Source organism: Syngnathus typhle, linkage group LG13 (assembly GCF_033458585.1).
Source record: "Syngnathus typhle isolate RoL2023-S1 ecotype Sweden linkage group LG13, RoL_Styp_1.0, whole genome shotgun sequence".
Classification (NCBI taxonomy): domain Eukaryota; kingdom Metazoa; phylum Chordata; class Actinopteri; order Syngnathiformes; family Syngnathidae; genus Syngnathus; species Syngnathus typhle.
Window position 1 is genome coordinate 2,524,751 of NC_083750.1, and position 23,414 is coordinate 2,548,164.

A 23,414-nucleotide genomic window follows, 5' to 3' on the forward strand; every position below is an offset into this window, starting at 1 on the left:
AGCTGAACTTTTATCTGTTAAGATTGTGCATGGCACAACAGAAAGTTAATGTTCCATGGCTTTTTTTTCTATGAAGAACCCAGAGAGAGTTATTTAGTTATTATTTATTTCCTGTTTTTTCTGTGAAGAACTCAGAGAGGGTTATTTAGTTATTATTTATTTCATTACCGTTTTTTTCCGTGTATAGTGCGCCCCCATGTATAGTACGCACCCCTAAAAATGGCATGCTGATGCTGGAAAAAAGCTTGTACCCATGTATAATACGCACCCAATTTTTATGAATTTTTTTAAAAAAAATTTTTATTTTATTTTATTTTTTTTAAGTCCCAATGATCGTCACACACGCAGGGAGGCAATGGGTCCCATTTTTATAGTCTTTGGTATGGTCTTAACTAGGCTGGATGTAATTTTTTTTGTTGGTGTTGATTTCTCCGACTGCCCGTAAACGCACCACCGCGCTCCGTGCGCGCACGGGACAGCAAACGAGCAGGTGATCGAGCAAGCGTCTGATACGAGAGCATTGCGGTCGCATGGAGCGTGTTTGAAGTGAACAGCAGAGAAGAAAGGAACAAGGCAAAGTGTTGTGAAATAAAATATTACCTGTAATACGGATTTAGGTAGAGAACTGAACTCTCGCTCTTTATATAGCTGACGTGTCTTGCGCATCCGTTCTGCGCATCTGTAATGGCGGCCTCCGTATGATATCCGGTTTGCGTGTGTGCGAGAGCGAGAGAGAGAGCGTGCGAGAGAACGCTCAACCGTAGCGCGCCGCCGACCGCCCAACTGCACCGCGCTGGTTGATTATTGTGACAGAGCCGTCGCTGAAATTTAGAAGATATTTTTAAAGTCCTGATGTACTTTCTAAAATTTAAGTGGACCTCAGTGCGCACTGCGCAGGGAGCTTAATTTGGTGCGGTCGCGCAACCGCAGCGCGCCGGGCGCTCACTGTCGCATTGCTTAAAGAGCGCCTTTGTGTTTTAGGATGAACAGCAGAGACCAAAGGAACAAGGCAAAGTGTTGTGAAATAAAATATTACCTGTAATACGCATTTTGTTATTTGCTGATTGAAACTGCTAATTAAACTGTGAATTGAAACTAATAGGAAGAAAACAACTCTCGCTCTTTATATAGCTGACGTGTCTTGCGCATCCGTTCTGTGCATTTTATTTCACAACACTTTGCCTTTTTTCTCTGCTGTTCACTTCAAACACGCTCCATGCGACCGCAATGCTCTCGTATCAGACGCTTGCTTGATCACCTGCTCGTTTGCTGTCCCGTGCGCGCACGGAGCGCAGTGGTGCGTTTACGGGCAGTCGGAGAAATCAACGCCAACAAAAAAAATTACATCCAGCCTAGTTAAGACCATACCAAAGACTATAAAAATGGGACCCATTGCCTCCCTACGTGTGTGACGATCATTGGGACTTAAAAAAAAAAAAAAAAAAAAAAAAAAAAAAAATTTTTTGGGACCCATGTATAATGCGCACCTCAGATTTTAGGACAATAAATTAGTTAGATTTTGCGCACTATACACGGAAAAAAACGGTAATAGTGTTATTATTTGTTTCCTGACTTTTTTTCTGTAAAGAACCTGGAAAGGGTTATTAAATAACCGTTATTTGGTTATGTGTGGCTTTCTGGAAAACAATAAATTGTTTAAGCTCCCTTTTCCTTTTTGGATCACTTTTTCAGCATGCCTGTCCCACTGCATAGTTGTTGTATACAAGTTTTGCACACGAGCGGAATGCCTCTCTTGCTCTTCTGCTTGAGCTGCGGCTGGAGCCGTGGCCGGGACTGTGCGCCTGCGCACTGTGGCCTCATTGTCTTCCGTCCTGACAAACAGCACTTTTCAACTTTCTGTCTTTTGTCTTTTGGATTTATTCTCTTCTCTCTTGTGAAGCTTTCAACCACAGTCTAGCACAATTCAACTCTCTCTCTTTTCCTTTTCCACTTCAGCATGTATTACATACAATCAAGAAATCTACTCGCCATGAACTCATCTCCTTCAAGAGCTAGAGATTTATCGTTCCTTTTTCCCATCTTAATTTTAGTTTTTCCAGTTTTTTTTTTCAATCTCTTTTTTTTCTTTTCTTTGAGGATTCTCAATGCAGGTTTAAATTGACCTTCCAACAAATTACTAGCCTGTGTTATTGCCGTCGATCAATGCTAGAACTGCTTTTTAGTCAATTTATCCTACCAGTCACACTCAACCACACAACTTTCATGCAAACAGCTTGGAAAAACAGGCAAAAAACCCAAAAAAGGAGTCTACACCCTTCTTCAATTAAGAAAAAGAAGCTCTGTTTTTTCTTAGCCCGTTCCTTCCACTGGGACAAGAATCCCAGCTGTTTCTTAGCTTGGAAAAACCAAAGCCGTATCTCTCATAGCTCGGACAAACCAAAGCCGTATATCTCATGCACCTTTAATTTTTTACGCGTTTCATAGCTCGAACAAATCAAAGCCGTATCTCATAGCTCGGACAAACCAAAGCCATACCTCATAACTCGGACAAACCAAAGCCGTATCTCATAGCTCGGACAAACCAAAGCCGTATCAGCGCTTTTTTTTCTTTAACTTACGTGTCTTCTGGTTCGTTGCACTGCCGGGTCCCGTCAATCCACCTCTGTCAGACAAAGGCAGACTTAAGATGCTGGCCCAGCGAAGAAGTTCTCTTCCCAGGACTTTCTTTTCCAGGTCCTCCTAATGGACGCTGGCTTCTCGACAATGCAGCACGTCTTCCTCCGTCAGCCAGATGGCGGGTATGAGGGTCCCGGGTTTCGGCACCAAAATGTTAGAGTGGTGCTCACTCTAACTTATTTTGCAAGAACCACTCGGAGACAAGTTAGTTGTTTTAGACACCTGCAGGCGGAGAGTTCACTCGTGGCTGTGCTTACAGCGATGGTCGAATGAAGTCTGACTCTCGCTTCCCACAAGAGCATCTTTATTAAGAGAAAAAGGGTGGGGGTGACAGTGGACTGAATAAACAAGTTAAGGCTGTTGACCTCTAGATTAGCAGAGCAGGGGATGTTTTACGACATTGTGTAGGATGGGACAAGCTAAGTTATTTATTACCGGTTACATACATTCCAACATAATCATAGATCAAGATAGTTTGGAAAACCCTGACAATATATATACTATATATATCCCCTCTGTGAGTCGTCACCTTATCGTGGTGGAGGGGTTTGCGTGCCCCTATGATCCTAGGATCCATGTTGTCTGGGGCTTCATGCCCCTTGTAGGGTCACCCATGGCAAACGGGTTCTAGGTGATGGGTCAGACAAAGCACGGCTCACACGAGACCCTTATGACGAACAAAATATATGGATCTCGTTTTCCCTCGCCCGGACGCGGATCACCGGGGCCCCCCTCTGGAGCCAGGCCTGGAGGCGGGGCTCGAAGGCGAGCGTCTGGTGGCCGGGCCTTCGACCATGGGACCCGGCCGGGCACAGCCCGAAAAGGAAACGCGGGTCCCCCTTCCCATGGGCTCACCAACTGTGGGAGGGGCCAAAAGGGTCGGGTGCAATGCGAGCTGGGCGGCGGCCAAAGGCAGGGACCTTGGCGGTCTGATCCCCGATCTGAACCCGAGCAGTGTTCTATTGTTGGACTTCTGTGCTCGACACGGATTTTCTATAATGAACACCATGGTCAAACATAAGAGTGTCCATGTGTGCACTTGGCACCAGGACATCCTAGGCCGCAGTTCGATGATGGACTTTGTAGTCGTGTCATCGGATTTGCGGCCGTATGTTTTGGACACTCGGGCGAAGAGAGGGGCGGAGCTGTCAACTGTCCCCTGGTGGTGGGTTGGCTCAGATGGTGGGGAAAGATGCCAGTCCGACCTGGCAGACCCAAACGCTCTGTGAGGGTCTGCTGGGAACGTCTGGCGGAATCCCCTGTCAGGAAGAGCTTCAACTCCCACCTCCGGCAGAGCTTTTCCCACGTCGCAGGGGAGGCGGGGGACATTGAGTCAGAGTGGACCATGTTCCGCGCCTCCATTGTTGAGGCAGCCGACTGGAGCTGTGGCCGTAAGGTCGTTGGTGTCTGTTGTGGCGGCAATCCCCGAAGCCGCTGGTGGACACCGGCGGTAAGGGATGCCGTCAAGCTGAAGAAGGAGTCCTATCAGGCCGTTTTGGCCTGCAGGATTCCGGAGGCAGCTGACAGGTACCGGATGGCCAAGCGGAACGCGGCTTCGGCGGTTGCTGAGGCAAAAACCCGGGCGTGGAAGGAGTTTGGCGAGGCCATGGAGAATGACTTCCGGACGGCTTCGAGGAAATTCTGGTCCAGCCTCCGGCGTCTCAGGAGGGGGCAGCAGTGCAACGTCAACACAGCTTACAGTGGAGATGGCGTGCTGCTGACCTCGACTCGGGACGTAGTGTGTCGGTGGGGAGAATACTTCAAAGACCTTCTCAATTCCACCTACACGCCTTCCATTGTGGAAGCAGGGCCTGGGGACTCTGAGGCGGACTCTCCAATCTCTGGGGTCGAAGTCACTGGGGTAGTTAAAAAACTCCTCGGTGGCAAGGCCCCGGGTGTGGATGAGATCCGCCCGGATTTCTTAAAGGCTCTGGATGTTGTGGGGCTGTCATGGCTGACACGTCTCTACAACATCGCGTGGACATCGGGGACAGTGCCTCTGGATTGGCAGACTTGGGTGGTGGTTCTCCTCTTTAAGAAGGGGGACCGGAGGGTGTGTTCCAATTACAGGGGAATTACACTCCTCAGCCTCCCTGCTAAGGTCTATTCAGGGGTGCTGGAGAGGAGGGTCCGTCGGGAGGTCGAGCATCGGATTCAGGAGGAACAGTGTGGCTTTCGTCCTGGCCGTGGAACAGTGGACCAGCTCTTCACCCTCAGCAGGATCCTCGAGGGTGCATGGAAAGTTCGCCCAACCAGTCCACATGTGTTTTGTGTACTTGGAGAAGGCGTTCGACCGTGTCCCTCGGGAGGTTCTGTGGGGGGTGCTTCGGGAGTACGAGGTACCGAGCCAACTGATAAGGGCGATTCGGTCCCTGTATCACCGATGCCAGGGTTTGGTCCGCATTTCCGGCAGTAAGTTGGATTCGTTCCCAGTGAGGGTTGGACTCCGCCAAGGCTGCCCTTTGTCACAGATTCTGTTCATAATTTTTATTTATATATTTAAGTATCTTGGGGTCTTGTTCACGAGTGAGGGGAGGATGGAGCGCGAGATCGACAGGCGGATCGGTGCAGCATCGGCAGTAATGCAGACTCTGTACCGGTCTGTCGTGGTAAAGAGAGAGCTGAGCCAAAAGGCAAAGCTCTCAATTTACCGGTCGATTTACACTCCTACCCTCATCTATGGTCACGAGCTATGGGTCGTGACCAAAAGAACGAGATCCCGGATACAAGCGGCCGAAATGAGTTTTCTCCGCAGGATGTCCAGGCTCTCCCTTAGAGATAGGGTGAGAAGTTCGGTCATCCGGGAGAGACTCGGAGTAGAGTCGCTACTCTTCCACGTTGAGAGGAGCCAGATGAGGTGGCTCGGGCATCTCATCAGGATGCCTCCTGGACGCCTCCCTGGGGAGGTGTTCCGGGCATGTCCCACCGGTAGGAGACCCAGGGGACGACCCAGGACGCGCTGGAGAGACTATGTCTATCAGCTGGCCTGGGAACGCCTTGGGATCCCCCGGGATGAGCTAGATCAGTGCTTCTCAAATAGTGGGGCGCGCCCCCCTTGGGGGGCGCGGTGCTATTCCTGGGGGGGCGCGTGTGACCCTGGGGAACAGGCTTTTTTTTTGGCAGTACTTGGGGGGCGCGGTGCTATTCCTGGGGGGGCGCGTGTGACCCTGGGGAACAGGCTTTTTTTTTGGCAGTACTAGAATAAAGTGTAATTGCGCGTTTACTACAGCAGGGGGCAGTGGCGCTCTCATTGTTACTTCTGTCACGTTTGCGACAGTGCAACATTTTACGACTTACAAGACAAGTTAGGATAGTCACGGTGGGGAGGGGGGGCGCGAATAGTTTTCTTCTTGCTAGGGGGGGGCGTAACAGAAAATAATTGAGAAGCACTGAGCTAGATGAAGTGGCTGGGGAGAGGGAAGTCTGGGAGTCCCTCCTGAAGCTGCTGCCCCCGCGACCCGACCCCGGATAAGCGGAAGAAGATGGATGGATGGATACATACTATATAAAATATTATATATATATATATATATATATATATATATATATATATATACACATCCATCCATTTTCTGAACCGCTTAGTCCCCACGGGGGTCGCGGGTGTGCTGGAGCCTATCCCAGCAGTCAACGAGCAGTAGGCGGGGGACACCCTGAACGAGTTGCCAGCCAATTGCAAGGCACACAGAGACAAACAACCATTTGCACTCGCACTCACACCTAGGGACAATTTGGAGTGCTCAATTGGCCTACCAAGCATGTTTTTGGGAGACTGGAGTGCCCGAAGAAAACCCACGCGGGCCCGGGGACAACATGCAAACTCCACACAGGGAGGGCCGGAGGTGGAATCAAACCCGCACCCTCCTAACTGTGAGGTGGACGTGCAACCCAGTGCGCCACCGTGCTGCTGTATACGTGTATATATACGTAGCTAGTCGTGGCTGAAATGCGGCAGATTCATGAAAAGTGCAGGACAAATGTGAAGTGGAATGGACAGTTTGCCCCCTCATCCAATCTGCGAGCCGCTATCATCTAGAACCCGCTGATTCTTACCTTAGTGAGGAACACTTCCACCGAGCGGAGGCCACTGTGCCCATTTTAAACAATCCTGAGAGACAGATAAATCGGATGAAAAGGTGTAATCAAGTTGAAACTATAAAATCATGATGCAAAAAAAGTGCTCCACTGCCAAAACAGGTCAGACAAAGCCAACAGAGATTGTGTCCCGCTTGATCTTTGCAATCCTGATCTGCTTTTATCTTAGGACTTTGGTTCAATTCCATCATCCATCCTGTGTTTGGTTGTTGGAACAGGGGAACTTTTCCCAGGGTACATTTCACAACCAGAGACATAATGAGGTTTTTCTTTTTCTTCGAAACATATACACATTCACACACAACATTTAGCGACATATACAAATATTCAAATGCATCATCATTAGTATGATTGTGATGAAGCATGACTGTCAAAAAATGGATATGCTCTTAAAACAGATGGAAGAAAGAACAATTAATCTATGCATCCAACTGTTGCCATTCATATAAAAAGGAGTCAGTGTACGCACACACACTAAGTAAAGATGGGATAAATGACATACGGGCATGTCGATGTACGTGTGATCATTTCTAGTAGGTGACTTCAAAATTGAGATATGTTCATTTGAAGGCAGGCCAAAAGCCATTTACTCCTCGTCAATTATTAAAACTGATTAGAATGAGAGCGTTCATATTTTAGAGCAGTTGGATATTGAAATATAACCTTGAGGTACTTCAACACCCACTTTATTATAATACTCAATGGCTATTTTTGTATTTAAAGGCAATGTTCACTCACTCTACACTGTATGCGACATGCAGTCTTCTATACGTAATGTAATTTTAAGTTAAAAAAGTTAATCTTATAGAGTATTAGTCGATTTAACTTTGTAGTGGGGGTAGTAAAAGCTTTCTAATGTGCATGAGTGACCCCAGTAAATCAAAGCACAAATTATAAGTGACTTGAGTTAAAGCCATCTGTCCCGTGATGTTTAGACAGCTGTCATCAAATGCCATATATGGTACATCTTCAAATTCCCCTCACGTTTGTCAAAGTGGGACATAAAGTCTGAAAATAACAACCTTAATGTTTTAATATGTCAAGATTTCATCTTGACTTCCTTCAGACAAAGTTGAAACTAGTTGGCAGTAATGCATGTTAGGAATTGAGGCTTCTCTATTTCATGTGACTCTTCAACATCCCTCAAAGGCCACTCACTGAGATACTTGAAATGATGACAATCAGGATAATTTACATTAGAAATATAATAATCTATATGAAATATGGGGATTGCCCCACCCTCATAAAAACAAAACAACCTGTGAACTATTTATTATTTTCCTGCCTTCCCCATGCTTACATTCAGCAGATATTTTTTTTACTTTGGCCTTTGATGGCCTCTTTGAATTTATTAATAATTAAAAAAAAAAAAAAATTGGCATCAGGAAAAAGCTCCAAAAGCAATCTGAAGCAAAATAACAACCCTTGGGTCTGCAATTCAAAAAGTCAATTCCATATAGTACTGTGTAGTGGCCTCCCTGAGGTCTCCGCAGCACTGCAGTGTAAAATGAAGGTATATTTCTGGGTATTCAATTTGAATATAGTATACTGCTAATACAGATAAGTGCGCACACACACACGCACACACACGTACACAAACGCACAAAAGTCAAAGTCAGCTTTATTGTCAATCTCTTCACATGTCAAGACACACAAAGAAACCGAAATTACGTTTCCTCTATCCCACGGTGACGAGACATAGTACACGATAGACACACAAGTAAACGACACAAAATAAAAACAAGAAGGCACAAACAATAAATAATAAGTGTGATGAATAAATAATAAATAAACAAATAACACAATAAATAAGAGAAGCAAAACGGAGCCAGTGTCCATACAGCAGACAGTAAGAATAGCGCAAAAGTACAGGACGCTACGCAGAAAGGGGGAGAGAGTTCAGGATCCTAACAGCCTGGAGTATGAAGCTGTTGGTGAGTCTGGTGGTGTGGGAGCGCAGGCTCCTATACCTCTTCCCAGAGGGCAGAAGATCAAACAAAGAGTGAGCGGGGTGACTCGCACGCACGCACGCACGCACACACGCACACACATTCAGTCCCCATCCTTCCCTGAATTACTTCAATGCTATTCCCTTGCATCCGCCACTCTTTTTCAAGTTGTTTGTCTCAAGCAGACGGTGAATAAACTTAACAAGTGCAGGACAGCTTTTCTTGAATCTTTGCTTTAATAAAAGTTCAAATCACAAGCATGCATGTACCTTAATAAGATGGTGAAGGAAAAAGATGGTGCAAGGGTTGATTGGGCAGAAGTGTTTGTGAAGCATTTGGGCAAATTATTCAGGCGGAGGGTTTAGCAGGCCACAGCAGGTTGTTGGGGGGCAATGAACAAACGCAGCACACTGAAATCCTGTAATCAATCATGTTTAGCAGCCATCAAGTGCGCTGGCAGAACAACTGGTTGAATTAGGTACCAGATTGCTGAGGTGAAACAAGCCAGCTAAAAGTGCTGCATCCATGTCTTTGACACTTGTGCGGAACTATCACCCCTTAAAAATTAGCATTAACATTATTCGTCATACTGAATCGAAGAGGAAGAGAACACAGCCACTGCTTTTTGTAGATCAGATAAAAATCGAATCGTTTCATAGTCCCCATTGCCACAAGTTTGGCGCTCCCAGTTTGAAGCTTAGTTTTAACACCTCCTGGCTGAGTCGATCATGTTGGGAGCTTTAAATTGCCAACGGTTGGGAGAAGCGTTCATGTTGTGGTGCCAAGAGTCTGGTTAGCTTTGACATTGTCATGTCGCTGCTGTCAGTTACACCAAAGGCACAAAAACAGGATTCAAACTAAAAGAACCCCCCCCCCCCCAAAGAAAGTTGTACTTTCCAGCATGTGGAATTATTTCCACTTTTAATGATGCCCGAAAACAAAAAAGTGCCTCTTTAATTCCATTAAAAAGTGTATTCCTCGCATGCTTTCTCGACTTTCTGTCACACACATATTGATGTTAGAAATGATACTATGCTCGTGCAAGTGATCATATAAGAAAAGTGGGGGTGGTGCCAGTCAAGAGCGCTGGATGCAGAGATGTTATCCGACGCCCTTTTTTGGTCCTTTCAAATTAGACACATGCAGAATATAGCTTGCAGCATCTTAACTTTCAAAGTGTTGTCGAGATTTAGATTTGATATGGAACATGTTTTCCACAGAGCAAGTTTTTATTCTTGTATTCATAAAAAGGGACCGTCGCTGTCCAAAATGCTGTCATCTCCTTTTCCTTTTCTCTTGAGCTAGTTGCATCTCACCAAGAAGGTTGAGCTCACTTCTCATGTCTGTTGACGGTGCCTTCCTGGAAAACATCTTTCCTGGAGATACGTACTGATTGCTTTAAATCATTGGTGTGAATCTCAAGGCCCGGGGGGCAGATACGATCCGCCCCACATCATTTTATGTGGCCCGCAAAGATCATTACTAAAATTGCAAATTGTCTTCACTTTTTAAAAATAGATATTGACAGCAATTTCTATTAGCATTCATCTTTTCAAATAATTTTAACAGTTTTTACTAGTCTCTGATTTCAAAACTAGTTATTCATCAGTTTGTTGTGTAGTCTATCGTGTATGTATCTATAGAAGACCTTGACAGTCATAATGACCCTCCGAGGGAAACTATGACTACAAAAATGAGTTTGACACTCTTGCTTAAAATGAGCAGCTAAAGGTTTTCTGTTTTGGAAAAAAAGTCTCCGAGCTTGAGTGGTTGAGATTGTTGAGTACAGCAATGTAGCAACTGAAGTTTGAAGTTACAGCGCAACCTCTCAAGTCAACACACTTGATTCTGGGATGTTTCATTTCATTATATTTTCTATAAGGTTTGTCATTAGGGTTATGAGTGAGTGTGTCTTTGGGCAAGAGGCGCAGCATACTTTGGAGGAGTCGCTAGACAATCACGGTTGACAGATAAAAAAAAAAAAAACACTGACACTCTCATTCATACCCTTGGGCAATTTAGAGAATGAGAATACATCATTTGTAGTTGCTTCATTGGCAGGGTTGGATAGGTTTGTTTCAAAATATACTCTGATACAATTTCTCCATAAAAGCATTGTCTCATCCCCGCCCTCAACTGCTGATATGTAAATTGAGGCAAATAATGTGTTTTGCCTTGCTTTTGATCAAATTTTACTTACCCACCTCCCGGGTCTCCTTTCGCCTTGCTGCACCTCTCCACATGTTTGAAACAGGGCCGGTTCTAGGAATGCACATAAGAGGGGGCAGTCAGAAATGTGAAAGGGGCATGTTCTTTTTTTTTTTACACATTTTTAACACTGTTAGTGTTTTCTTCACGGCAGTTGTTAGCTGTGTGTCCAGATCTCAACCTGGAGAAGTGGATTGCACTCTGTCAGGCCTCTACACTAAGACCTGTCCAGCTTGGGTGTCCCACCTGAAGATTAAAGCTTCTGCTGGTATTGCTCTTAGGGTCACTGAGGCACGCAAACCCCCTGACCACAATAAGGTGGCAATCTCTCGGGGGGGGGGGGGGAAACATATAATATGAATGTTATATTAACTATTATTTGAGTTGTCGTTAATCATTAGTTATATCATGGGTCATTACGACGAGTTTGGTGGAGTTTTCACTGCTTCTTCCAACTCCTACCGCGCTGACTGTAACTTGACACAGTCTGGCTGCGTCTTGCCTCATTTGCATACTCACAGTGATTGGATGTTTACGGAGAGGCGCGGAATCATGACAGCAGGCTGTGTGACGACACACATGAGAGAAGAGAGGGGGCTGATTAATGTGTGTTTCTATCAGTGGATTTTTCACTTCTAAATGTTTGATTCGAGGGGGCAGGACATCTTTTTGAGGGGCCGTTGCCCCCTCTTGCCCATGCGTAGAGCCGGCACTGGTTTGAAACAACCAATCTGATATGTCCCACTCTCTGTACTCTATCTGCTCTATTTTTTCCCCTGACTCTCTTCTTTGGCTCATACTATTATTTTTTTTTTTTGCTGCCTGCCACCAACCTCACGGTCGAATAGCCAGTTTTGTGTTGCGACAAACTGAAAAGAAATTGAGAGAAGGACAGGTGGTGCAGCAGCATGAGGTGCATAACTACCTCCAAAGACTGAGGTGATTTTCAGTCACCAGTCTGGCAACCACTCGCTTCAACCTTCTAATTAGTTAGTGCCTCGGAATTAACTGATTATGTCAATTCATTAAGAACACAAGAGTGAGTTAGGATTGTATCGGACACGGCTGCCACGTGTTTCCTTGCTGTGAGATGTGAAAAGAGTCACTCCCCTGACATGGAGAGAAAGTGAGCATCTAGGCCTAAACAAATGAAGGCGTCTGTCTACTAGCATTAGCTTGTAAACATGTTTTGCATATTTGGAACACATCCCCGAGAGCCTCTCGAGGATGATTAACGTGTTGTTCAAAGTAAATGTTTGTTCTGCTGTACTGTATGACTCAACTGATTACCTACAAAGTTCAAGATTTGCTGAGCATGTTGGGAAATTTGGTAGACCAATCTCAGCTAAACCCGACGTGCTGGCGCAATGATTTGAACCTAGGCCTTCTTAAACCATATCGGCTGCTTAGAACATCTGCCTCACAGTTCTGAGATTCAAAGGCTACAGGACGTTGCCGAAAAATCTTCCATATCTGACTAAAAGCACTGTTTAAATAGTAAATTTAAAGAACCTTCGCGAACAAAGTCCATGTAGGCACTGTGGCCACTTAGTGCCATTTAGAGAAGAGTTAATTTGCCCCATTTGTGTTTGCCTTTCTTCCACAGCGTTTGTAAAAATGTCAGTGGTCTCCCACAGGCAGATCATGGTTGACATACTAAATGAGAACAGAACCAAGTGCCAACTTTAATTGCTTCTCTAAACTTCACTGCAATATTCTAAAAAGACAGTCACTGTTTAATCAAAAAAAAAAAACGATGACTTTGCATTTTGTTCACTCTAAATGTTTAACTCCGAAAGAGCAAGTGTGCCATGGTGCCTTGTTAAATCACAGCATTGTTGTACACCTTTAATTTTGTTCCAGCCCCTTAATCTCAGTGCCAGCTGCCTCGACTTGCAACATTTTAAAAACAACTGCATGCCACTGGAGTACCACTTTCTTTTTTAATCTTGCTTTTTGGCAAAAGTCCCTAAGACTATGGTTATCAAACTAAAGGTTTCCTGTATATGGATAGATTTTTTTTTTTAAAGTCAGTCTTTACTTGGTTGAACTTTTAGGCACAGCTTGATTAGGTAGATTTTATTTTATTCCCAGAAGGCAACACTACTGACGTGTCAAATAAATGACAGACTGCCAGGGACTCAAGAACAGACAATGCACCTTCTGTTGAGGCAGAAAGTGTCACGGAACAGAGACAGGGCTACCAAATGCAGCACGATCCTTTATTGAAAAAGGGGGAAAGGGGAAGTGGGACGCTGGACCGGCGGTCTGGCTGGCGTGGCGGAGCAGCAGAGCACAGCACGTAGTCGTAGTCGGAGGCAGGCGGCGATCAGAAGCGTGGTCGAAGAACGAGCAAGTAGTCAGGGCAGGCGGCGATCAAAACGTGGTCAGTCAGTTTACGAAAGCAGTTGGCAACAGAGATCGTTCCGGGGACAAAAAAAGGCAGTGGTGTCACAGGCAGGGTGAGTAGACGAACTGACAACCACTGGCAGAATACAGAGAGGTTAAGTAGGGGACCTAACGAGCTGTAGCAGGTGCTAGCAATTCCTCGATTAGGGCTTGGCTGGAAGTCAGGTGACGCAGGAACGTGACAGAACCGCCCCCCCAAGGGACGGCTCCCGACGTCCGAAAAACCCCGAGCCAGAGCAAGAGGACGGGCGGGAGGGGGGTTAAGCCAAGGCGCGTGTTAACAAAAATCCGACAAGTCCCAGTCAGAACACGTCGACCAAGCACTGTCAGCAGGCGGCACCACCGCCCAGTCCTCCGCCTCAGCAGTGGCTTCGGGAGATGCCGACCTGGGGGCCGGCACGGGAACCAAATGGGTCTCTACCGGACGACCTCGAGCAGGAAGCCGGTCAGACCCCAACGCCACGCCCGCCGGAGTAGAACCCGGCTGCGGACATTGCAACGGCAGCCGAGCAGGGGCCCGGGCCATAGGCGACGACGATACCGGGCTCGCGGCCGTTGTCCATGGGCCGAAGAAGCGGAGGGCCGAGAGGCAAGGGCACGGGCTGGAGTCGCAGAGCGGGTCTGGAGCAGGGACTCGCGACAGGTGGTAGGGGGCAAGCAAACAGTTCCCAAACGGAACCTGCTAGGCGGGTGCCCTTAGCTCTCTTCTGGCAAGAGGCCACCCAGTGACCTTCACCCCCGCAGTACAGGCAAAGCCTATCTCTGAGGCGCCTACTACGCTCCTTTGCCGAGAGAGAGGTGCGTCCTATCTCCATCGGTTCCGGCCAGTCGGGCTGGGTGGGAGTAGTAGTAAAGGTGCGCTGACTTAGGTGGACGGGGTCCCTGGTGGCCGACAGGTCAGGCGGGAAAACAGGTGCTCTCCCTGACACCCGAGGTGTCTGGCTGATGTCACGGCGACGGAGGGGCGGAGTCACCCTCCTCTTCTCGCGTCGCCTTGACTGGATCCGCCGATCCACCCGTGAAGCCAGGTCCATGGCCTCTACAAGGGTCTGAGGGGACTCGCAGGACACCATCTCGTCCTTGATATACTCCGCCAGTCCGTGGAGGAAGGTGCCGACGAGAGCCGGGGTGTTCCAGTCGCTACGACCCGCCACCGTCTGGAACTGGATGGCGTACTGGGTGACGAATCTGCTGCCTTGGTGCAGCGTGATGAGTTCCTTGGAGGCGTCCTCCGAGGCGGAGCCCAAGTCAAACACACGCAAGATCTCAGCTGCGAAGGCGTCGAACAGGCGGGTCCCTGCCGCTCATATTCTGCCGTTCCCCACATCCATGCCTCGCCCGTCAGGTGAGTAAGCACAAAACCCACCTTGGCTGGTTCCGTGGCAAACGTGACGGGCTGGAGGTTAAACAAGACACGGCAGTTTGTAGAACTGGCCCGGACGTACTTGGGATCACCGTCGAACCTCGCGAGGTTGCTGAGTCTGGGCTCTGGGACGTCCACGAGCTGCCTGGGCGCCGAGGCAGGACGGGGCGTGGACATAATGGTGGGCTGATCGGCGGGGCTGAGTGGAACGGTCGTGGCCAAGGCTTGTGCAGATCGGGTCGCAGCAGCCAGAGGAGCCAAGTCTTTGAGGGCCTTGAGAGCTTCTACCAGTTCTTGGTGGAGCTGATGGTGCTGCTGGAGCTGCTGTTGCTGCTGCTGGACGACCCTCGTTAATGCCGCCATCGCCTCTGTGATCTTGCTAAGCTCCCAGTCCGTGTGGGTCAGGCGGTCCAGGACTGAGGGACCGTGCGCTGGTAGCATATTTGGTCAGTTCGTTCTGTCATGGAACAGAGACAGGGCTACCAAGTGCAGCACGATCCTTTATTGAAAAAGGGGGAAAGGGGAAGTGGGACGCTGGACCGGCGGTCTGGCTGGCGTGACGGAGCAGCAGAGCACAGCGCGTAGGCGTAGTCGGAGGCAGGCAGGCGGTCGAGGCAGGCGGCGATCAGAAGCGTGGTCGAAGGACGAGCAAGTAGTCAGGGCAGGCGGCGATCAAAACGTAGTCAGTCAGTTTACGAAAGCAGTTGGCAACAGAGATCGTTCCGGGGACAAAAAAGGCAGTGGTGTCACGGGCAGGGTGAGTAGACGAACTGACAACCACTGGCAGAATACAGAGAGGTTAAGTAGGGGACCTAACGAGCTGTAGCAGGTGCTAGCAATTCCTCGATTAGGGCTTGGCTGGAAGTCAGGTGACGCAGGAACGTGACAGAAAGATGTAAGTCATTGGATATTTAATATACTATAATGTATTCAAACAATGGCTGTGAAGGTTGGGGGAGTGGGCCGTTTTCTGAATAAAGTGTCTTTTTTTGACAAAACAGAATCCCCTGCAAAAAATTCTGCAATTTTTCTTTCTGCCATCTTTGTGCATGCAAGTGTCATGCACATAATCTTCATTTTACCCTGGTAGCTAAAACAGGGTGTACTATTGTTATATTTAGAAGTTTACATCATTATGTCCATCAACAAGTTTATTGTTGCCAAGCCAGCCTTTTGACACAAAAGTTCCTCATATAGTCCTCACGCAGATGCAACATGTAAAATATTTCAATTTCTTCTGGGACTGCTGCTCAGTAGGGGTGTAACGATTCATCGATACACATCGATTAATCGATATAACGCTCTACGATTTATTGGCATCGATGCTAAACGTAAACATCGATTTATATCGCCGTGTTTGACCTCGGACATTAGACGCGACTTTATTTTGAAATCCAGTTCATTGTTGCTCGCTTCCTCTTTCCGGGAGCAGTGCGCGCGGCATTGTTGTGTTGTGAGCAGAGCAGGCACGTGAAAGGGGAGTCGACAACTAGTACGCGGCTCCTGGGCTGGTGCTATAGCTAGTGTCCAAAAAGACGAGGAAATTTGCTCCCCTTTAGGCTTCAAGTCATTCGTTTGGAAGCACTTTGGATTGCAAAGAAAAGATGGCTCAACGGACAAGACACGTGCAGTTTGTAAATCCTGCCATGCGGTGATCAAATATTCAGGGACCACAAATCTCACCGCACATTTAAAGAAAAAACACGACATCAAAGTTCAGTGTTAAAATAAGCACTTTGTATACTACAATACTCTTGTAATTTCCGAAATAAAGAGTTTGCAGTACCTTGTTGATTTTGCGTATGAATTGTTATAAATCAGGATATTGTTCTATATTTTTTATTTAAAAAAAAAATCGATCGTAGAGCACTATATCGCGATATATCGTGAATGAATCGCAGCAGGCTTTAAGATATCGGCAAATATCGTATCGTAGTTCTTTGTATTGATAAAACCCACGATTTACACCCCTACTGCTCAGCATATGAAAGTGTTTCCTCATCAGAAAAGACACTTAATAAATTTGCTCCGTTCATCAAATAACCTTTCTGATTGCAATCATTTAGTATTTATTTTGCATCTTTTTCATTTGTCTGTGAATTTTTGTCATTGAGGTTATGTAGTGTCACGAGAGAAGCAAGATCATGGTACAACTAATTAGTTACAATGAAAAATTAAATTACGAAATGAATCACACTCCTCAGCCTCCCTGGTAAGGTCTATTCAGGGGTGCTGGAGAGGAGGGTCCGACAGAGGTTGAACCTCGGATTCAGGATGAGCAGTGTGGCTTTTGTCCTGGCCGTGAAACAGTGGACCAGCTCTACACCCTCAGCAGGATCCTCGAGGGTGCATGGGAGTTCACCCAACCAGTCCACATGTGTTTTGTGGACTTGGAGAAGGCGTTTGACCGTGTCCCTCGGAAGGTTCTGTGGAGGGTGCTTCGGGGGTACGGGGTGCCGAGCCAACTGATGAGGACGGTTCGGTCCCTGTATCACCGATGCCAGAGTTTGGTCCGCATTTCCGGCAATAAGTCGGATTCATTCCCAGTGAGGGTTGGACTCCGCCAAGGCTGCCCTTTGTCACCGATTCTGTTCATAATTTTTATGGACAGAATTTCTAGGCGCAGCCGAGGCGTTGAGGGTGCCCGGTTTGGGGACCTCAGCATCGCGTCTCTGCTTTTTGCAGATGACGTGGTGCTGTTGGCTTCTTCAGGCCGTGATCTCCAGCTCTCACTGGAGCGGTTCGCAGCCGAGTGTGAAGCGGTCGGGATGAGGGTTAGCACCTCCAAATCCGAGTCCATGGTCCTCGCCCGGAAAAGGGTGGAATGCCCTCTCCGGATCGGGGATGAGATCCTGCCCCAAGTGGAGGAGTTCAAGTATCTTGGGGTCTTGTTCACGAGTGAGGGCAGGATGGAGCGCAAGATCGACAGGCGGATCGGTGCACCGTCGGCAGTAATGCAGACTCTGTACCGGTCCGTCGTGGTAAAGAGAGCGCTGAGCCAAAAGGCAAAGCTCTCGATTTACCGGTCGATCTATGCTCCTACCCTCACCTATGGTCACGAGCTATGGATCGTGACCGAAAGAACGAGATCCAGGATACAAGCGGCCGAAATGAGTTTCCTCCGCAGGGTGTCCGGGCTCTCCCTTAGAGATAAAGTAAGAAGCTCGGTCATCCGGGAGAGACTCAGAGTAGAGCCCCTGCTCCTCCACGTTGAGAGGAGCCAGATGAGGTGGCTCGGGCATCTCATCAGGATGCCTCCTGGACGCCTCCCTGGAGAGGTGTTCCGGGCATGTCCTACCGGTAGGAGACCCCGGGGATGACCCAGGATGCGCTGGAGAGACTATGTCTCTCAGCTGGCCTGGGAACGCCTTGGGATCCCCCGGGATGAGCTGGATGAAGTGGCCGGGGAGAGGGAAGTCTGGGAGTCCCTCCTAAAGCTGCTGCCCCCGTGACCCGACCCCGGATAAGCGGAAGAAGATGGATGGATGGATGGATGGATGGATGGATGGATGGATGGATGGATGGATGGATGGATGACTAACAGCAAAATTTAGGAAATATGTTCAAACCAACAACAAGAGTTTTAATTGTCATGTTGATGATTAGCCCAAGCATCCACAGTTCTTTGCACGCCATTCATTCCCTGATACTCGTGCCTTATTTTTTTCGAGAAAATTATCTCAAAGATGAGAAAAAAACAAAGACATTCTATGGACTGTACGTTTTGATTGTAATTTTTGATTAGGACTGGAAATGGACTTCCATTGTGTGTCGCAGTAATAAAAAAAAAAAAAAGAATCAGGTGGTACACTATATCTTATGTTAATGTTACAGAATGATTGACAGTAAGGGAATCAACAGAAACGAGCAATTTAAAGCAACTCGGTCAGTGGGGGGCAAACTGAATAATGCATTATGTGAGAAAAGTTCCTAAACATACTTACACAAGCTTAGCTTACAGGGTCTTGTCTTCCAGTATCCATATACAAAATGAAATCTTTGTCTTCCTGGTTCATGTGTGGCTTTATTATATTATTACCGTAATTTTCGAAATAAAGGTCGCTCCGGAATATCGCATTAGCATTAGCCATAAAATGCACAATAAAAAAAGAAAAAAAACGTATATAAATCGCTCCGGAGTATAAATCGCATTTTGGGGGGAGGTTTATTCGACAAAATCCAACACCAAGAACAGACATGAACGAGCAACAACAGGCTAAACCAGTGGTTCCCAAAGTGGGCGGTACCGCCCCCCTGGGGGCGGTGGAAAAATCTGGGGGGGCGGTGAGGAAGAAAGGCGCGGTAGGGGGGCGGCAGTCTACGTGCAAAGTCTACGTTTGTTTGACTGAAAACAAAAACGACTGAAAATTACTGACCGCGGGGATCTACAACTTCTTCTTAGTGAGTTCCAGCCTGATGTTGAGAAGCTTATGTCCCTGCACCAAGCACATCCATCCCATTAATATTAAGTGTGAGACAATGAAGGTTACTGGTGGAATGTTTATTTACCATTCTATGTTGCTGAAACAGTTAAAACTGCTAAAAAATAAATTGGTTTACTAAATTGGGTTTTATTTGTAAAATACACATTTGTGTTTAACGTTTCTCTTTTCAAATTGCAGCATACCAAATATCAAGAAAGAGGTGTTTGTTTCCATATGTGTCTGTGTGTGTGGGGGCGCTAGGAATTCACTGGGGAGCCAAGGGGGCGCCAACCTGCGAAAGTTTGGGAACCATTGGGCTAAACGATAGGTATGCTAACGTGACATAAACACAAACGAAGAGCTGAGAACGGGCCTGACGTAACATTCAGAGTTGTTAAAAAAAACGATTAAATAAATGACACGTTTATAAAACCATCTGTCACTCCAATTCATTAAATCCATCGATCGTCCTTTGTCAACAATGGGTACGCGCCGCTGACGGCGCTTGCACTTCAAAATATTCCACAGGCCCATATAACGATATATAAAATAGATGTCAAATAACTATTATACAAGCGATAATATTATCAAACCATCTGTGCACTCTAAATCTTAAATCCACCGATCAAATTCCTCGTCCTTTGTCAACATCGCCGCGCGTGCGCCTGACGTCAGCCTCGTCGTTATTCCACAGATCTACTATATAACTATATTGTAGCGTTAACAAAGTTCAAGGAAAGACGTGGGTTTGGTAAAGAGGCTCTTTATTTTAGCTATCATTTAGCCTGTTGTTGCTCGTTCATGACTGTTCTTGGTGTTGGATTTTGTCGAATAAATTGCCCCCCAAAATGCGACTTATACTCCGGAGCGACTTATATATGTTGTTTTTTTCGCTTTTTTGGGCATTTTATGGCTGGTGCGACTTATACTCCAGTGCGACTTTTAGTCCGAAAATTACGGTATGTAACTATATAGTAGCGTTAACAAAGTACAAGGAAAGACGTGGGTTTGGTAAACGGCTCTTCATTTAACAAAACAAACTTCCAGGCATGTGGCGGCGTGCACTTCCAGCCATGGAGGTGGAAGAGAGATCCATAGAATAGGACCGGGCGTAAAAGTCATGACCGAGCAGCCACCCGGCCGAGCGCCGGCCCCAGACTTCCATCCACGGAGGTTAAAGAGAGCTCCGTAGAGTAGGACCGGGCGTGCGTAAGAGTTGTGTGCGAGCCCCATCCACCGTCCCCGGACAGCCACCCGTCCGAGCGCCAGCCCCAGACTTCCATCCACGGAGGTGAAAGAGAGCTCCGTCGAGTAGGACCGGGCGTGCGTAAAAGCCATAATAGTTTTTCAAACCTTTTGTGTCACTCCAAATCCTTAAATCCTTCAAACTCTTCGTCCACCGTGTCACTTAGAAACAAAGCCGCTAATGATGCCGGTAGTACCTTCGTCATCTTCATCATCCCGTGATCAATCATTTGTCCTTTTTGTAAACAACCGCTGCGCCACGCCGCGTCGCGCTGCCGACGTCACTTGAAAATCAAATTACAGTAATTCCTTGCTACATCGCGGTTTCACTTTTTTTTTTTTTTTAACATTTTTGAAAAAAAAACACAGAAGTCGCTCCTTATTATAGGTCACCCCTCCCCCCAAACTATGAAAAAAACGCGACTTATAGTCCGAAAATTACGGTATATGTATGTGTTGTGAAGCTCTCCCAGCAATCCAGAGAGGATAACCAGAAAAAATGACATTTTCAGATGCCTCTACCCCTTCCCTCAATGATAGTTATTTTTTCTTGATGCACTTCTTGATCCTGTCGTCCGTCATAAGGTTCCTGGTTCTCAAGAACCTATAAACCTGATAACATTATCTTCATGTGCTTATGAAAGGCCCTGTGTCTCCACCTCATATCCTCTAAACACGTGATGCCTTATTCTGTGAGGCAAATCAGGCGATGTTGCGGGTGGAAGGCTTGTTGGGGGCTCCATGTCAATAACACAATGGGAAATCCTGATGACACTGCAAGGACAGATCAGGATTGTGGAAACTGCCACTGCCTGAGACCAATTTTTCCTTTCCTACCTTGCTGTCTACAGGTGAGTGGGATCAATTCGTCGATGAGCAGGAAACGGGAGCAGCGAGTCTTGTTCATGGTGGTGATCATGGTAATCTGCTACCTTATGTGCTGGTTGCCTTACGGAGTCATGGCGCTGCTGGCCACTTTCGGACCACCTGGCTTTGTCACGCCCGAAGCGAGCATTATACCTTCCGTTCTGGCAAAGACGAGCACAGTCATCAACCCGGTCATATATGTCTTCATGAATAAACAGGTAAGGGAGGTCCGTTTATCTACTAATTTGTTATTGAATGCATGGTCTGCAGCCATTCAGACCCTACTTTGATTAGTCTGGACCTAAACTTTAGATTATCAGGCATCACCAGTTATGGTAAAATCCTTTGAGATGTGACAAACTTGTGTGATATAATAGACAATGGCAGTTTAATTTCTTTCTTTTCTTGCATGGCTTTTAACATGGGATTCCACTTTAGGGAATCTATTGGATTCTAAATTACACCGTTTACTAGAAAATATATACAATAATATTTTCTTCGTCCCCATAGTTGTTCTTTACAGATCAGAGGGCAACATAAAGTGGTAAAGTCTGATAAAGGCTCTAAGTAGCATCCTATCTAAATATAAACACAGTTATATATTTCTAATTAATTTCTCACTGCAAGTGGTGGCATCTAAACCATGGGGGACACCTGCAGTACAATTAACAATAGCATGTTATTATAAACACTCTCAGCGGGTCTCGATGCCCACTCAAGACAGTGTGGTTGATTACTTAAAAGAAAACAGTTTTTTCTTTATGAATTACTTAGGGATATTGTGCTCTACTCTTCTATACTGGAATAGAACAGAATAGAATGGGGTTAGGGTTTAAAACTAGGGTTAGGGTTTCATACTAGGGTTAGGGTTTCAAAGTCGGGTTTAAAGCTAGGGTTAGGTTTCAAAGTAGGGTTTCAAACTAGGGCTAGGGTTTCAAAGTAGGGTCTCATACTAGGGTTAGGGCCTCAAAGTAGGCTTTAAAGCTAGGGTTAGGGTTTCAAACTGGGGTTTCAAAGTAACGTGAAGGGGCCCGGGGGCCAATATCTTTTTTCGCTTCTCTTCCCCGGGGGGGGGGGGGGGTGCTAACGGGACGTCAAAAGCTGCGCATTCGCTTCTCTTCCGGGGGTGCTAATCGGACGTCAAACGCGCAGTTTGGCCGTAGTTTGGACACCCATAGGTTAGGGTTTCATAGTAGGGTTTCGGTTTCAAAATAGGGTTTAAAGCTAGAGTTAGGGTTTCAAACTAGGATCAGGGTTTCAGACTAGGGTTTCAAACTAGTTTAAAACCCTTAGATGCACAAGGCCATCAATTTTTCTTTGGTGACATTTTTCTAACTACAATTTCTTAATATGTATACGTAAAAGGTAAGTTAAAAATGTAAATGACATTATGTTAAAAACATGCTTTTTGAGGAATACCTGGAAGATGAAAAGATAACTTTTATTATAAAGATATTAAATAACAAAAAAACTCACCAAGTCATTTTTTACCCACTTATGCATCACTTATCACTTATGCGTGATTGTTGGACTTGCAAATTATTTTGAACAATATGCCTTGGAATGACTAGTTGGTGATTAACCACATCGGATTGAACACGAGCATATAACGGGTTAACACGCTTTTGTATTCAAGCCATGTCATTTTTCTTGTCGATCTTTTATTCCATTCCACAGTCTGGAAACCTCATGGCCAACTAAGAGTATTAATGTTTATACAAGAACTGTGTTAGTTTAGTCTATTGTAAGTCTTTGGAGAAATTAAATAATCTTTAATGAGCAACATTGCCAAGCATGTCAAAGTAGTGTTGAAGTTTGAGGTCAGGTATTGTATAACGGTTATGTCTGGATGCCTTAACTGCGGCTTACATTTCCAGGACATTCTCATCCCCTGGTGTCCAACACAAGTGTATTAAATGGAGCCTCTCAGCATCTGATATTGACACACAGCAGGTACACTGTTGGAGTGCACTATAGTAAATCTGAAGTACCCTATTTATTCTAATTATCGCCCATATTCTAACAATCGCCCAGTGTGTGTTAGCGATGACATAAATAAAAAACATTGATACCTCTAATTATCGCCCATGCTGCTAAAAATTCCCCCCAAAACTTACGTTTTCCTCCACGACCGCATGCCGACGTCATTGCGCAAGTTTAAACATGGCTGATTCGACAGCACGTCGAATGTCCCTTTAAATTGTTTTTCTCCATAAA

The 23,414-nt window shown here is 46.4% G+C and overlaps 1 protein-coding gene across 6 annotated transcripts in view; it reads left to right on the top strand.

Annotated features, from left to right (window-relative positions):
• The window catches only part of LOC133165482 (opsin-3-like), a 76,227-nt gene that overhangs the window by 31,469 nt on the left and 21,344 nt on the right, over window positions 1-23,414 (top strand). For 3 of the 6 annotated variants that reach the window (XR_009717606.1, XM_061295168.1, XM_061295167.1), the window contains exons 3-4: window positions 21,182-21,415; window positions 23,075-23,150. Coding sequence is in view for 5 of the 6 variants with exons in the window: in XM_061295168.1 (XP_061151152.1) it covers window positions 21,182-21,415; window positions 23,075-23,113 (273 nt within the window). In the remaining variant the exon portion in view is untranslated. The remainder of the gene's footprint in view (window positions 1-21,181; window positions 21,416-23,074; window positions 23,151-23,414) is intronic. The other 3 variants (XM_061295164.1, XM_061295166.1, XM_061295165.1) reach the window with 1 other exon arrangement.